Source organism: Triturus cristatus, chromosome 3_1 (assembly GCF_964204655.1).
Source record: "Triturus cristatus chromosome 3_1, aTriCri1.1, whole genome shotgun sequence".
NCBI classification, from domain to species: Eukaryota; Metazoa; Chordata; class Amphibia; order Caudata; family Salamandridae; genus Triturus; species Triturus cristatus.
This window is the reverse complement of record NC_140583.1, coordinates 1,031,292,305-1,031,308,762: the sequence shown is the minus strand read 5'-3', so window position 1 is coordinate 1,031,308,762 and position 16,458 is coordinate 1,031,292,305. Positions and strand designations below refer to the sequence as shown.

Here is a 16,458-nt window from a genome sequence, read left to right as displayed (position 1 = left end):
GAGAGATGCAGAATTTTGGGATGGAATATTCTATTGCTGCTGCTAGAAGGAGAACACAAATTCAGACTCCCTTGAGGAGGGAGGCACTGCCCGTTGCGGTGTGCCCTTCTATGAGGGGCTGGAGCCACTGGTGAGTCTTTATACAAATTGACACACACACCCCTAAAACACACAGGCCACACAACCAGTGCTTTAAATGGAAAAAATAGGTGCAGGTACTCACAAAAAATAAGCAGTGGATTGGGGTGGAATTTTGGGCAGGGCAAGGGGCAGGGGTATGTTTCTTACCTTTCTAAGCTTTGTATGCAAAAAATATGCATGCATTGTGAAAATGTCTAACCATTTATATAGTACTTACCAATAAGCCCTTGATAGTAACCAAAGTAACCTTTTTTTTTAGCAACCTTCTAATAATAAAACGTTTGCCTTGTAGTTTGCATGCATATCCTTGATGCAGGGTCATGAACCACTGAGCTATATGACAAAGATTTTAACATGTGACCTGCAGGTGACACAATGATCTCTGCAGCAAAAAAGAATAACCAACAGAGCTCTCTATATAAAAAACAAATCTGGAAGGCACATTGATCTTCTAGGCAATTTTATGTTCAGTCAAACCTTTGATTAGAAGAATGCACACAGATATTTCCAGCAAGTGCATTAACCACCAGAGTTATTAAAGTGCCATTTTACCCGGGAATTTACTGGATACGCAAAGATCTCTGCGCCAGGTAATATTTCGAAATGCAGCAAGTTATGATGAGTTAGGCAAGCCAGAATAAAGTTATTAGCACATTTGTCTTGTTGTCAAATTCTTTGGGGCAGAGTTAAAAAAAATTATTAAGTTCAGACTTTGCTCTTTGAGACTGTGCCATTTTCTACTTCCAACCCTTGGCCTTTGCTCGATTAATAAAGCTAGAGTTGGCCTCATGAGTAGCCATTTTTAAAGTACATTTGCCTAGAGGTGTGTGAACCACTTACAGGTCGAGCCAGGCTTGATCCAGATTCTGGGGTCTGAATCAACTCAAGATTCTCTTGGAACTTCAAGCCCAAAATGAGCCGAAATTTCATGTGGCAGCTGCACTCGCTGTACCCTTATGCACAAAGTTAAAAATAAAATATTAACATCGGACATAAAAAGGAGAGATACATAGATACCAATTTAGTTGCGCATATGTACAAAGTGAAACAAGAAAACCTTGGATTTATCTCGGCATCTCCACTTAACCAAACTCTGTGATCGTTGCAAAAATGCAGAGATGCTGCCTGTCCTGTGTTCAGGGAATAAATGCACAATATTTGAATCCGGGACCTGTCCAGTTTACCACTCGCATCTACATAACTGCCCTCAGGGTCTATCTTCCGGCCTTCTGACTGAAATAGCATTTCCAGCGCCACCCATCCCAGCATACCTCTTGTGTATGCTGAATGTGTGGTATGGAAACATTGGCCTCTCCAGTGAGCCTACAGTCGAACCCCCTTGTGGTTAGTGAGGTGCGTCTCTTGCAAAATGGCTACGTGGAAGGATTGTCTCAGTTGGTAGGAGCGAGCCCAATGCTGTTTGGCCAGTAGACCCAACTCCAGGTGACGTATTTGTGTATGCCCTTGATTTGGAGCGTGAGACCTGCCCGGTCCCATGCTCGCCACCCCTGCCCTCCATGAATGACTGGGGCTCTACCAACCCACGCAATAATTTCGTCCATGTCCGATGGTGTAAGCAAAAAAACTCCTTGGTCAAGCACCCCTCCCTCAGCTGTGACCAAAACATTGCCTTGCCCACCAGTATTAGAACAAACCCTCAGAAACAGAAATTCTAAGTGCCCGCTAGGAGTCTGTAGGAAGGTGGAATCTGACTATATGGTTGCCCCCACTTTTTGCCTGGTGTTTTGCTGGTTTATTACTTAGTTGGACTGGGATCCTGCTGTTCAGGGCCCCAGTCTATCTGCTTTCTCTCTAAAATGGTTTGCATGTACATTAGGTACATATCTAATTGGATTCTGGAGTGCCTTATAAGCCCCTAGTATATGGTATACTATGTACCTAGGGCATAGGTACCTCAGAGGCCTACCACGGGCTGAAGCATGTATTATGCCACCCCTGGGAAACACTCCAAAATGGCACCACAGGGCTGCTACTGCAGCCTGGGTAAGGGTGTGCTTGCACCCCTTACAGTGGTATAGGCTACCTATATCCACATATATATACAGACACATATAAACCTATAAGCCACCCCCATGGCAGGCCTTGACAATCCTGAAGGCAGAGTGCTTGGTTTTGTGTGAGAGGGTGCCCAAGCATGAGCTGAGCCCCACTGCAGCTTTCGGAAATACTTCCTTATGGCTGTTCTGTGATACAGCCATACCATATACTCTTAAGTGCATTATAACCTCGCGGTAAATGCTAACTTTGGGATGGCTGCATCAAAACATGTCGTGTTTGGTGTCAAACACTTTGGAATACTACCCCCCCCACCAATTCTGGCGGCAGGGGTAGCATTCCATCCTTCTAGAGGGAGAGACATGTTCACACTGGCTAAACCCGGTAGGACTTTCCTGGGCCCTGGCATCACAAAATGGATGCCTCTGCCACAGACACGGGTCTGGCCTCCTGCTGCTGACCAAAACTTTGGACAATAGGTTTCCTGTCGAGGGAAGGTGTCCCCACCTCCCCAGACAGGCTGATGTGTATTGGGGCTGGGCGGGAGTACTCTCTGGTGCTTTGAAGTCCTGCACTGGGGGCACACTTGGTGTCCCTGTGCATACTCCAGTTCAAACCGGTTGCAGGGGCTACCTGCCCCTGCTCTGGCGTGAAACTGGACAAAGGAAATGGGTGTAACCACCCCTCTTTCCTGGCCCACCCAAAGGTGGGGCCTTAGAGTTAGTCCATCCCCTAAACTAAGTATAAGTATAGGAATCCAGTCCATAGGATTTTAGATTACCCTGGACGAAACTCTGCAACATATATCCTGGACCTTCGATGTTCTACTTTAACTAGAAGACTGAAGAAATCTCCCTTGGGGTCAAGGAGTGACTCCCCTGCTTGGCAAGCACCAAAGAAGCAACTGACTGCTCTGCAATTCTGAAGCTCCTGCCAGACGCCGAAGTCTCTGCATCCCCAGAGGTGGATTTCCAGGCTTCCCCGAGGCTACCTTGAGTCCACAGCAAAGCTGAGGCCCGTGGCTATCGTGGGTGATGTGGAACTGTGACCCCTGGACACCGTGAACATTTGCAGCAACACTATCTTCATGGTCCTCCTTGAAGTTGTGCTTTGGGCTTTGAGTAGCTCCTACCTTGAGCACCTCCTGCACCGAAGATTGTTGGCCTCCACTCCACTAGTGACCCGTGGGCCAGCTTCAAGTGCGAGCGCTCGAGGCTCCTTCACGATCGCTAGCCCGTTGGCTAGCAGGTCCCCATGAAGGCGACTCCTTTTCTGATTGAGCTTACCTTGTTGCTCCAGATGTGTCCTGACTTACCCTTGCTGGGTGAGTCCCTCAGACCTTGCTGGTCTGCACGGCAGTCCTTTCTCTAAATTCCAGTGACTTGCCATTGCCAAGGCTTGTTGGGTCCATTCTGGTCACCGACACCGCAGCACTCGGCAGACTTTGTGGGACAGCTCGAATCCGGCTCATGGACTCCGTCGACGCCTCCTGGACCTCGTGGCTGAAGAGTCAAGACACCCATCAACTCACCTGAAGCACCCGACATCTGTGGGCATTGGTCCATCCTGCCCTTGGTCACTGGCTAGTGACCCAGACTCTGTCCCCTCTGCTTTCAGGTTCCTTACATCCTAGATCCAGGCTTGGATCTCTTCGGACACTTCTCCTCTTCACGGCAGCAGCAGTTCATTGCAGGCTTCTATTGAAATCGACGACGCAAACCGACACCAAAAGACACCTATGCACCCGGCTTCCCTGGGTGAGGTAACTCGAGTACTCTGGTGCTCTCGTGTGTGCTAGCCCTAGAACTTCTTAAGTCAAAAAGGGTTTGGTCCAGACTCGATTAGAAGTGTCCCTAATCTTTAAATTTCCAACTGCGACATTTCCCATAGAAGATAATAGGAACTCGCGGTTGTGTTTCCACACTGCATACAGTTCCCGTGTGTCCCCTATGTCACTACCTTGGGTGGTTCCTTTGGGTCCCAGCGATTCTAGAGGCCATAGGCCTAGTGCCTATTCCAGTCGTGGTTCCTATACCACTTTTTTGGTATATCGTTTGGTACGCCCCAAGGCCCAAACGTGTATTTGTGCTTTTACTGATGCTTGATCACTTGTAAACTAAGTACTTCGAACTCCAGTCTCATAAATAGACTAGAGGGGTGTGTTTTATCTTAAATATAGATATTTTGAATATATACCTGGTGTGGTTGTCTTTTCATTTGATCATTCAAGAGATTATAGACTGGTAAAACAAGCTGCTTTCCATTCCTTCAAGACGTAGCCTGAAGGCTGCTCTCCATAGCTACCACTAGGATAGCCTTCATATAAGGTTGTCTTTAACCATTCACCATAAGGGGTTGTTTGGACTGATACAAGGTGCCCACTAGAACTAGTGGACAGCATATATCAGGCCACCTTCTCACAGGGTCCACCTATAAACATTTGAAACCAGCATAGCAGCTGTGGAAAGTAGGAGACAGAACAGAGCCAGCTGTAGTTGGCTAAGTTGGAACGAGAGAGAGTGCAGCAAGAAAAGACTGTGTAACATTATAAAGAAACAAGCTAACATCCTCAATGCCTATGGGGTGTGTTGGAGAGAGCCACTCAGTGAACTCTGTTGTGTGCTACCCATGCCCCAGTCAGCAGTGCCAGTCATGGGTCACCAGAGGAGGCAGCCAACACCGATTGGCATATCCAGATGACCCCCCCCGTCGCTTGGGGAGCGTCAGGGATACACCAGTCCCCTTGCAGTTTGGGGAGTAACCCCCCAGAAGGACCTCCCAATCATCATTCAAGACCATGTGGGAGTCTCTTGATTCCCCACTGCTGGCCTCCGAGGCTGTGTGAGCAAGGGACTCCCTGGGTGCCACAGCTGCCCACAGCCTTATAGCCCTTCCAGTGTCTGAGTGAGTCTTGTCAGGAGGCGATGCCCAGCAGCCCCTGTCGCCCCCCGTTATCCACCGTGACACCTCCATACTCCAGGGGTGCACCTTGATCGTTCTTGCGAGGATACCTGCTGCACCTAGGCACCATGTGTTTCTCTCCAGTCCCAAGCCTCTGTCAGATCCATGAAGAAAATGAAACTTTCTTCAAAGGGGACATGCAGGCAGGCTAGGAAAAGCAAGGCATACTTCAATCCCATGTCTCGTAGACTCCGTTTCAGGACCAGGAAGGATGCCTTTTGTCAATGCATGGCAAGGGTGTAGCCGGGAAGATGAACTCCTTACTGTTGTCGGCCACATGGTAGCCGCGCTGCAAGATACACCTATGTCTTCAAAATGTACAAAGTTCACCATGACTGGTTGCGGTGGGCCCCTGGTGGTGGCACTCTGGCCACAACCCGGTGCACTCTCTCAAGGAAAAAAAAAGGATTGATAGCACGGCAAGTGCCACTGTGGTCTTCAGGTATTTTACCATGGATATGGTTATGTCCGGCGGCCCTCTGCATCCTCCATCCTGTCATCAAGATGCCTCAACTGATCCGTCAAATCACGCACCTATTGTTGGAGGTCCAATGTTGGAGGCTGTAGTTGCCACAGTGAGTTTTCTGTGCTGGTCACCCGCTCTTGCAACTTCTTCTGATTCATGCAGTGGAGGCTCACTTCCAAGGCCACCGCATCTATCTTGGCCTCCAAAGAAGTGCAACAGGAATTCACCTCTGCCAAAATCTGTGCAACTCCATCTAGATCGAGGGAGAGAGTCATTGACCAGTGCCCAGGCATTCATCCTGTCTTCTCTCTGGCCTCGGACGTCCTCTCCTCTCCTTTGTCCATGCTCAGGGCTACCTTCAGTACCCTCAACTTCCCTATTTCCTGTGCCGGGGTCTCCTCGCCTGTCCTCCGGCCCCGCACTATTGCCTCCAGGCAACTACACTGTCCCTAGGGGAAGTGGTGGGCACACAAGTCCTCCTCCTCTTCAAAGACAATGGCCCACTTGCCACCTGTCTCAGGACAGCAGCACGAGCAGCAGTGCAGCCTCCAGCTGTTGTCAGATGTTGTGTGAGCTTTTTTCGCCCCAGGGTACACACTCCGCCATCTCCTGTTTGCCTTTCTCTCTGCAGTCCAGCATCCAAAGGGACAGGGGTCCACCCACATCATGCTCCTTCACATCTCCGGAGGCACCATCTGGTCTGACCCACTGTCGTACATGGGCGCTCTCGCCTCCCCCTCCAATAAGAGGGGGGAGGTTTGAACCCACCTGGGCCTCGTAACCCTACTTACCCTCCTCTGCGCAGGAGAGGGGTGACAGGCCTAATTCACTCTCCATCCCTGGCTGCAGTGGGGAATCTCCCACCGGCACCGTCCAGTGGCTGGAGAGGATCCTTTGCAGTTCCACTTGTGGCAACGCAGGGCTCCGTGAGTGGGATCCTCATCGTCCAGCTGCCACCATCTTGCGCAGCTCCCAGTTTCCCCAGGGTGGGGCAATCTACTGTCTTCCTCATCTACAGGGCCATCATCTGGAGCAGTCAAGATCCGGGCCATGCAGGATGCAGGTGGATGAGAGCCGCAGCCCTAGCAGAGCTCTCTAAGCCATGGTCACTATCTTCCCTGTCAAAATCACACCCCCGTGCCCCTGATTTTTAATGAAAGTTCATCTGTGGTGTATTTGCGCATTCTCGCCATGCTTAAGGTATCAACTGCAGTTAGAGATGGTAATTATTGCTTTGATCTGCCTTAAGAATGCTTCCAATTAGTTGGTGGTAAAATCTTCGTAATCTGAGTTTTGCATTATGTGGGTCAGTCAATCAGTCAAATAAGCTGAATTCGACAATACATGCCATAAAAGATTATTACAAAAGATACATTTTTTAAAATAAAACAATGTGTTTTAAAAGTATTTTGAAAACGTGCAAGCAATCGTAAAAAAAGTTAATTCATCCTAATACTTTAAGAAGACAAATTCATAAGATAAAAAGCAGCAACGGGAGATATTAAAAGCGATTAAAAAGAACATCAAAAACTGTGAGAAACAGTCAAAGCCCAAGAATAGGGCGCTGGCGTCACATCCACAGATAAACATATGTCCAAGTTCATTGGTTCGCAGACAGTATATGTGATCTGATGGTCCACATCCTACTAAAAACAATTGGCTTCCGGGATTGCATAGCAGGATGATGGATCAGTACATAAAATTCTCAAGGCGACGCTACTTTGTCTGGTACCCATATTCAAGCAGGTATGCAGAAGTCATGCTTTGCGGGGGCCAGCATAGGCAGGGCAGGCAAACAATATGTGGGAGTAGGTTTCTTCTTGATCAATGCAAGTGGGAAATTATCTATCACCTGATTTAGCCCATTTTACAGTGAAAGACTTTAATGGCAAGGAACCCACTCTAAATTGAAAATATAATTTGCGATCAATGAGTTTTGATATTACGTCCCAATAGTGCTCAAGGCTTGACTGCGGTTTAAATATTAAAAAGCCCCCTTCAATGTTTTGCTATCACTTTTCCTAAGATTATTTTGAGCAACCAGATCCCAGTATCTTTCCTTAATTATGTCTTTTGATGTAAACTCGGTGCTAGATGGGGTTTCTCACAAATTTGGCAAACTTATGCTGATCAGGGAATCTCTAATGTCACGTAGCCAGCTGATTTTGTGAAAATGATCCACCTTGATAATATCCCTAAGACCATCTGCGTAAATTGCCAGTTTCGGGGGGCACCAGATTCTATGCCAATATAAGATGGGGCGTAACCTAGCTACATCTATCAATGCTTTCCTGCCTAAGTCATTCAGTAATGGTAGCACTGGAGTGCCTAGTGGTAGGCTGGTAATCATTCAGAGGAACCTATTATCTTCTGTGGCTAACTTGGTAAGTTTCTCAAAAGCCCATAAATGCCCCATATAGGACCGAGCTTACTACTTTCATATTCTAAATCTGTAACACCGGATAGACTGGCTTTGTCAGAGAAGTTTTAAATTCATTGTATAAAGCACCAGCTAGTTGCCTGGGTTTTAATGTCATAATATCAATGTGATGACTTCATCTCAATTCCTTCTGCAAGACAATTCCTAGGTAAGTAAATGCATCTACCTGTTCTAAAGGAGTCCCATCCAAGATTAGAGCACCCCAAAATGTGCTGTGCTGTTTGAAAGTCATAAATGTAATCTTTGCTGCATTCATTTTTGAACCTCGTAAAGAGCAAAAGTCTTCAAAAAGTAACAATGCATGCTGTAAACCACTAGGGGTTTTAGAGATAATGAGCGTGTCGTCGGCAAAAATTAAGATTGGAATCTTTTTGCCTGCTAAAACCGACCGGTGCGACAGTGGTTAGAAATTGAGCAATTCCTTTAATAAAAAGGGAAAATAGTGTGGATGCCATGACACATCCTTGGCGCACGCCCTTTGCTATGGGAAAAGGATTAGTTACATTCCCCTGCGAGCCCCAACGTATTTGTGCAAAGTTTTTCTCATGAAGGCGGGTATGAGGGAGAGCAGGTCCGTGGGCATCCCCAGCTCCTATAACACCACCCAAAGTTTGTTACGAGGGACCAGGTCAAAGGCTGACTTAAGGTCAACAAAGGCAGCAATGCCCTTGCCAAGAACTACAGTCCGCTATGGTGCTGATATGTACCCAAAAAACTGCCTGTAATGGTGTTAGGATGTCGTTAGCACCTATCCACTCTTAGACCTTAGCCAAGACAAGGCGAGCTACCACCTTTTGAATGGAATCAATTAGGCTTATAGGCTTATAGTTTCCTGGCTGGGACTTATAACCATTTTTGTACAGTGGGATGATCTTCGCTCCTCTTCAGGAGTCAGGGACGGGGGCACCAAGGGCAATCGCATTTGCCAGTAACATTATATACCTGCTCCATTTGTCCTTATAATGTAGGAAAATGGTGACACTAAGGGCAGCACTGACATCAGCTAGGTCAAAGACCTTATCAGTGAAATAAGAGTGGGAAGGGAAAGGCTCATTAACCTCATCATCATCACTAGCGTATTGTGATGCAAAATGATTAACCCAAGAGTCTTGTGCCACATAGTTTTGAGGCAGCGATGGGACTCCACCCTACCCCTTTTTACCCGATTTCAAAAGCGTTGGGGATTGTTCCTGGCACATGCTAGTTTGAGGTCCTGCCATCTAATATCATTCCATAATTTTGGGGCATTTTCCTGCACCTTCCTATATATTTTCCAAGCATTCTGTACTCTGCACAAGTCTCCTGATCTAACGGCCTCCCCTAGAAGTCTGTGTGTTGTTTTGCATTCCTTATTAAACCAGTGTGCAGGGACCTAATACAATTCTCCTTGGCCCAGAGTTGCTCATATTTTGTTAGTGTTTGGTAGGACATGCCAGTCCACCTAGAGGCACTCATTAACTTAAATATATTGCATATCTTTATCCTACCATTCCAGTAGGTTTACAAGCAAGACCCATTAGTATCCACCATTCTGAGGTCTCGTTTGGCATAATAAGCTTTCATCACGCATCTCTTCATCTCCTCACATAATGCATTCCTCAGTGTAAAAGAAACATTCATGATGTTAGTGATTGCACCACCTAGTCAACCTTTTCAGTGAGTGAACTCTTTCAAACAACTTAACTCTTTATGGAACACCTAAAGCTGTCGCAGCAACAGGTTTGCTCTCAAATTCTCTGCAGCCAATAAAGGGCATATTTATTGTGTTCAACTTCCACCTGGGAGAAAATGGTGCAATATCTAAATCTTTGAGTACTAATATTTCATATTTCATGTTTGCTGGCAGATGGTAACTGTGGAGAGGGGCAGTTATTCACCGTTGCTTTTCCCGTCAAGTAGTGCTAAATACTCAAGTCCAGTGTTGACAGAAGAAAGTTTCTTTTTGACTAGAAACAAAACATTTGAACTCCTACCTGTGCCAAGAGTAGATATATCAGAAATATATATGTTGCGATGATCATCAACAGAAAGGCCTTTCTTGCTCTGTTGAAAAAATGTAAGTCAATATTTGAGTTAGTGTTAGGCACTATTGCATTCCAAGCATAAACCATCTGCATCCCATGATCATCTCAAGCTGGGAGTGAGATGCAGTCAACAATGATCAAGCTCCTCAAAATACAAACCTGACTGGGAGAGTTAGGGATGCCATTTTGCAATGACCATCAGTGTGATGATGGTGAAGATTGTGACTTAACGCTTGGACAAGATTGGAGGAGTCACAATTGTCCTTGCTTATTTTGGGAGTATCAGGGGCTTCTGTGTTTCTATCTCCTGACACTGTGCAGGCGTCAGTATCTGCAAAAAAGGGAAATACAATTAAGCACATCATTGTTGTGTGAGTCTAAGGTAATTAAACTAACACTGGCTGTGTAGACAGCACACACAGAACACTGCACACAAAACTTAAACACATGAATTTCCTGTGCAGATTGTTTACTTATTGGGCTATGTAACTATCAATCGCCGGTCTAGTTCATACTTGTGAATTTAACACCAAAACATGTGAAAGAGGTCACCTAAAGAGATGTGAGCTGTATTTGTACAAAATATCGAGTTGTAAATATCGGGAAACAGAAATATTGGGCAAAAAATGTTGTGATACAAAAATATCGTGTTGATAAACTATCGTTATCAACAATATCATTTTTTCAGGTATATAATATCATTGCTAAAAATATCGCTGTTAATATCGTTTTAAAAATATAGTTAGAAAGAATATCGTTTTAAAAATTATTTTAATGTTTTTTCGTTTATATAGCAATTTTATGTGCTACTATTGTTTGTATAATTGTTATTTTTTAAATATAGTTTGTAACTGTAGTAATTTAGAATTTTTTATTTGTATTCCTAATAGTAATTTATAGTGCTGTAGCAGGTTGTTGGGGTTGAAGGAGAATAGGGTGGGAAGTTAATTAAATAATAATGAATTATTATTTTATTAATCATTTCAGGAGTGTGTGATAGATATTAATCATTTGTATTATGTTATAGTGATTTAATTTAGTTATATTTTAGGTGCAGGTTGCACCATTTGGAGGGGTATAGTGTGAGAAGGTGATCAGGTAATAATTAGCAACACACAGATTGTAATTTATGATTAATAATTATTTAAATTGTGTAATAATCATATTTTAGTTAAATGTTAGGTATGAGATGCTGGTTTTGTAGGGATATAGTGGGGGAAGATAATTAAGTAATACTTAATTAGCAATTAATTATCAATGTATTATTAAATATTGAAATGATTAATAATGTTTTTAAATGTTATACTTATTACTTTTATTTATATTTTAGATGGGTGTTGCTAGGTTTGCAGGAGTATAGGGTGAACAGTTAATTAAGTAATAATATATTTTTTTATTATTAATATATAACTAAATATTTTTTTGATGAATAAATATGTACATTGTGTAATAATTATATATTTTAGTTATGTTTTGGAAGTGTGCTGCTGGTTTCATAGGGTTGTTGGGTGGGAAGTTAACTATGTAATAATTAGTTAACAGTGACTTTGTAATTATTAATTGGTCACACAATTGATTATCAGCTATGTAAATTGTATTATACTTATTTATTTTAGTTATATTTTCGGTGTAGGTTGCTAGGTTTATAGGGGTGTAGGGTGTAAAGTAGTTAAGTAATAATTACATAATCGTTCATTTTTAACCTAAAATAAATTTTCACATTGTTTATGAATTTCATGAATCGGTTAATTGTTTTTTTCTTTTTAAGATATATATATATTATGTTAAGTAATAATGTTTATAATAAGAGTCTTATATTTTTTCTAAAATAATAGGGTTATTCAAATATGCAATATCATTGAAGCGAAGTAGTTGGCCTACTGTTGCTTGGACTGAAGTGGGAATAGTACATTTAGCCCACTAAAGGCCAACTCTTCCCCTACTGTTCCAGAGACAGGAGTGGAAATAGTAAATATTACCCCTCCAAATTCCATCACTTTCTCTACTGTTGGACAGACTGGAGTGGGAATAGTAAATCTTATGTCTCTGAAGTCCAATGCTTTCTCTACTGCAAGCTGGAGTGGGAATAGTAAATCTTACCCCTCTAATGCCCAATGCTTTCTCTACTGTTGCACTGTTTGGAGTCGGAATAATATATTTAATCCCTCCGAAGTCCTACACTTTATCTACTGTTACAGAAACTGGAATGTGAATAGTATAACTACTATTATTCTTAGACTCCAATGCATTTTAAAATATAGGTTCAAAATATTTATTATTAATATTTGTTTATAACTGCAATTTTAAAGTATTAATTGTTCCATTTTCGGACCCTTTACTCTATGGATTATGCTCATCTTCACAAGTAATGGCTGCAGGCTGCCTGATCCCAAAATGGCGGCGCCTCTTTAGCACGGGGAGCACAGCTTTGCTCACGAAAAATGCATCGGAGTGAGTGCAGGAGTGAATCGGAGCTGATTCGATGAGGTAAATAGGCCTAAGCAACGTGCCGAGGCAACTACTGTACTCTTGGGTAGGAAAGGTTTATTCACAGCATTTGCACATCATTCAAAATGGCTGGAGATGGAGGCTACTCTAATAGATAAACACCAGCCTTCTCCACCACATCATAGACAAAGACATAGGACCAACAGGCACAGTAACTCACACATAGAAATGGACAAAGGACTATCCCAAATTACGCTCGGGACACAGAAAGAGTGATAGGACTAACAAGATCTGTCTCACCACATCTACAGCTAGCTGCTCACTCTATCATTCTAGGCATTCACACCTCATCATACTCATTCTTCCCATACCTAGTTGTCTTAACCCACTATTCCACTGTTACCTACATCATATAAACACTAGGAATTGCCTTCGTCTTATTCGACGGTACCCTTGACATAATTGAGGAAGATGCACAGGATTATGTCGCCGCTTGCACATTTTAGCAGCTGCTCCGACCTGATCTGATAGGCCAATACGTGTAGTTACATACTATAGAAACCTCTAGCACAGCCTCTCTATTCCACCTCCCCCTCTCCTGAGCCCGCCTACCCCTCCCTTTAAGCCCCCTATCTCTCCAGCCTCACACTATGGAGTCCATAGGCCTGCACACCTATTCAATCAAATATCCCCCGAGCCTCTCTAAAAAGGCGGCCAAAGAATTTAAACATAGGCAGTTAAAATCTCACCCCGAAACACCAATTGCTGACTCCTAATTCTCTTATAACACAGGACGCACAACTAACAACATCATTTTCTACACCAAAAGAAGAGCACAATGGAGGAAAGCCTTCCTCACACTATTCGCGATTGCATCCACCAAGAAAACTGCACACGGTCTTACATTGCACATCACTCCTTCCCCTTTCTTCATAGCGAAGGCCACTATCACCATCTATCATAATGGTATCATCCTCATGCAGGCATCTGACCATAATCTTCACACTCTGGACAACATCTTCCCGATCATCAAAGCAAAGGTTGCAAGCCCCTATCCCACCTCACCATCTAACCTTTCCCCCAACTATCGGACTGATCCCCTATCTGACTCTGCAACTGGACCTCCCCTAGTATCATCCCATAACAATCAAAATCTCAGCCCTGGTATAGCCAACACCCCACTAAGCAACCTTTACCTACAGAACTCATACTCGGCCCCCAGCACCATCACAACTTCTCCTATACCTACCTCGCCTTACACAGGCACTATCTCGACCCCAGCCTTCACACACGCCCCCTCGCTTACCACCAACACCCCCATCGCCTTAAGGGCTCCATCTCCTACCCCACTTATAGTACTCCCCCCTCCACTTCCACTATCATACCCAACAACCGCTCGGCTGACCTGGCCCCCATCGCTCCTCGCAAACCCACTCCTGATCAGCTTGCTGTCTCATCTTCCTCCCCCCCTGCACCACGGAGCGCACAGTCCCACTGCCTTCCGCTCACATCAACACCCCCTCCCATCCCCTACGTTCTCCCCCCCAGCCATTGTCGGCCACTCAGATACACTGCTTTATACTAAACCAGCCACGTCGAAAGTACACATTAATACCCAGACATGTCCCCTCTCAAACACGACAACCCATATTTCAGATCACGGACTTGACAGGATACTTAGATCCCTACACCAAATCAAAGAGGACATACAATCCCTTCACAACCTGATTCGGCAACCACACAAACCGCTAACTAGATACACTCATCAGCAACGCACTAGCCCCAGGTATCAGTCGCCCCCCAGATGGAAAACAGTACCTTACCCCAATGCCCCATCACGTCCCAACAGGATAACATCCCCCATCTCAGCGAATGATCTTACCTCCCTACTATGCTCCTACGCACCCACACCCCCTTCTAGGATACTATACAGACAGACGCCCCGCAAAAAGTGTCCTTTATCCAGTCCATCCAACCCAGTGCCTCTCGAGTCTCGACACGACATACTCATAGAGGTATTGTTGAAAACAACCTCAAGAGAGTACCCATCCTCCACAACCACAATACTACTTCCACTACAACCCAGCTCAAATGTATCCTACTAAACTGCAGATCTGCATCGCGTCATGCCACGGACATTGCTGACCTCATATTAACTACGGAACCCGATCTCATAATTTTGACAGAAACCTGGCTAAATGATGCTTCCACGCCCATCTTAGACATACTAGTTCCCCCTAACTATTACATCTCTAGACTCGACAGACCAGATAGGCCAGGGGGTGGCATCGCCTGCTTTCATAGAAACTACCTCTCGGTGAACCGCATCAACTCACTGACGCTTTCTTCATGTGAGTACCTCTGCCTAGACATCACAAACAATAACAAGCCCCTATAATGGATATCATAGCCGCAAATGTCGGCCAACAAAATACGCAAATCTTCCCGGGGGACATCAACCTACACTGGAATGATCCAGAAGACCCAGAGGTCAATAGCCTCAAAGCCTTTCTGTCAGACCTTAATCTGGCCTAAATATGTGACTGCCCCACCCATGAAAAGGGCTCCATCCTCGACCTAGTAATTGCCAAAACAGACACTACCCAGCTGGAATCGATCCTTCCTTGCGACTGGTCTGACCATCACATAATTTATTTCCACATCAAGAAGGTAGTCAAGCCACTCTCTATCCAACCGATGAGAAAGAAAATTTGGAAGAGGAACCTAGAAAACATTACCGCTGCCTCTCTCACAACCGCTACTCACATCCTCACACCCCCACTGAAGGGTCTAAATGACGTACATGATCTAACCAACCACTACTTTCACTCTATGAACCAGATTATTGACAACTTAGCCCCACTACAACTGAAAAGAGCCACCACAAAAGGTTCAAACCCCTGGTATGATGGTAGGCTAAATGAAGACAGAAGAGCTCTAAGAACAGTTGAAAGACAATGGAGAGCTGCTCCATCAGCAGCCCACCTTAAATTGCTAAGAACTAAAAGAAATTCCTATTATTGAAAGATCAGACGATCGAAAGCTGACTTCATTTGTCAACAATTAGACCAAGCCAAGAATCGTCCCAAAAGACTATTCGAAATTATCAAAGCTCAATCTAAGGGTGTCTCCCACTCTCCCCAAGCAGATCCCGAAACACTTCCCAACTGTGAGGATCTTGCATCCTTCTTCTCAACTAAGACTGAAAACTTAAAGACAATCCTACATAACGATCTATTATCACATACTGGCTCACAAAGGAGTGATGCACCGATCACACCCAGTATCCCGATAATAAGCTCTCCAAAGCTCGTACTCAAAAACATGGCCTCCTGGACCGACTTCAGCCTCTACAACGAAGAAACCATTTTAAAAATGCTCACAGCACTGAACCCTTCCAATCACTTCACAGACCCTCTCCCAGAAACCCATCTAAAAACCTTCACGCCACTGCTATTGCCCCTATGGACCAGGATTATAAACACTTCTCTTTCACAAGGAATCATCCCAGACATCCTCAAAGTCGGTCAGATATCCCCCATACTAAAAAAACCATCGGCGGACCCATCTGACCTGAATAACTATCGCCCAATTTCCAACATCTCGACCCTCGCCAAATTGCTAGAAAAATGTGTCCACGTACAGCTCACTAAGCACATAGATCACTTCAACCTGCTAGATCAATTCCAATCAGGTTTTCGATCAGGACACAGCACAGAATCAGCCATGACCCACATAATTGATGACACACTTCAAATTCTGGATCAAAACAAGGGATGACTGCTAGTCCTGCTGGACTTATCCTCAGTCTTCGACACAGTCAAACATGTCAATCTTCTAGACCTCCTGAAACACAGGATGGGACTATCTGGTACTGTGTTTAACTGGTTCACGTCCTTCCTCCAAAATAGAACACAAAGATTCAAGATTAACCAATCATTATCCAACCCCTCCCCGGTCAC

The 16,458-nt window shown here is 44.6% G+C and overlaps 1 protein-coding gene across 1 annotated transcript in view; it reads right to left on the bottom strand.

Annotated features, from left to right (window-relative positions):
• LOC146861442 (NXPE family member 4-like) overlaps positions 1 to 16,458 on the bottom strand; it is a 517,437-nt gene that overhangs the window by 119,304 nt on the left and 381,675 nt on the right. Inside the window, exons 3-4 of the mRNA XM_085645737.1 lie at positions 10,208 to 10,379; positions 9,998 to 10,067 (exon numbers count right to left, since the gene is read on the bottom strand). Coding sequence (XP_085501863.1) covers positions 9,998 to 10,067; positions 10,208 to 10,233 — 96 coding nt within the window. The 5' untranslated portion in view covers positions 10,234 to 10,379. The remainder of the gene's footprint in view (positions 1 to 9,997; positions 10,068 to 10,207; positions 10,380 to 16,458) is intronic.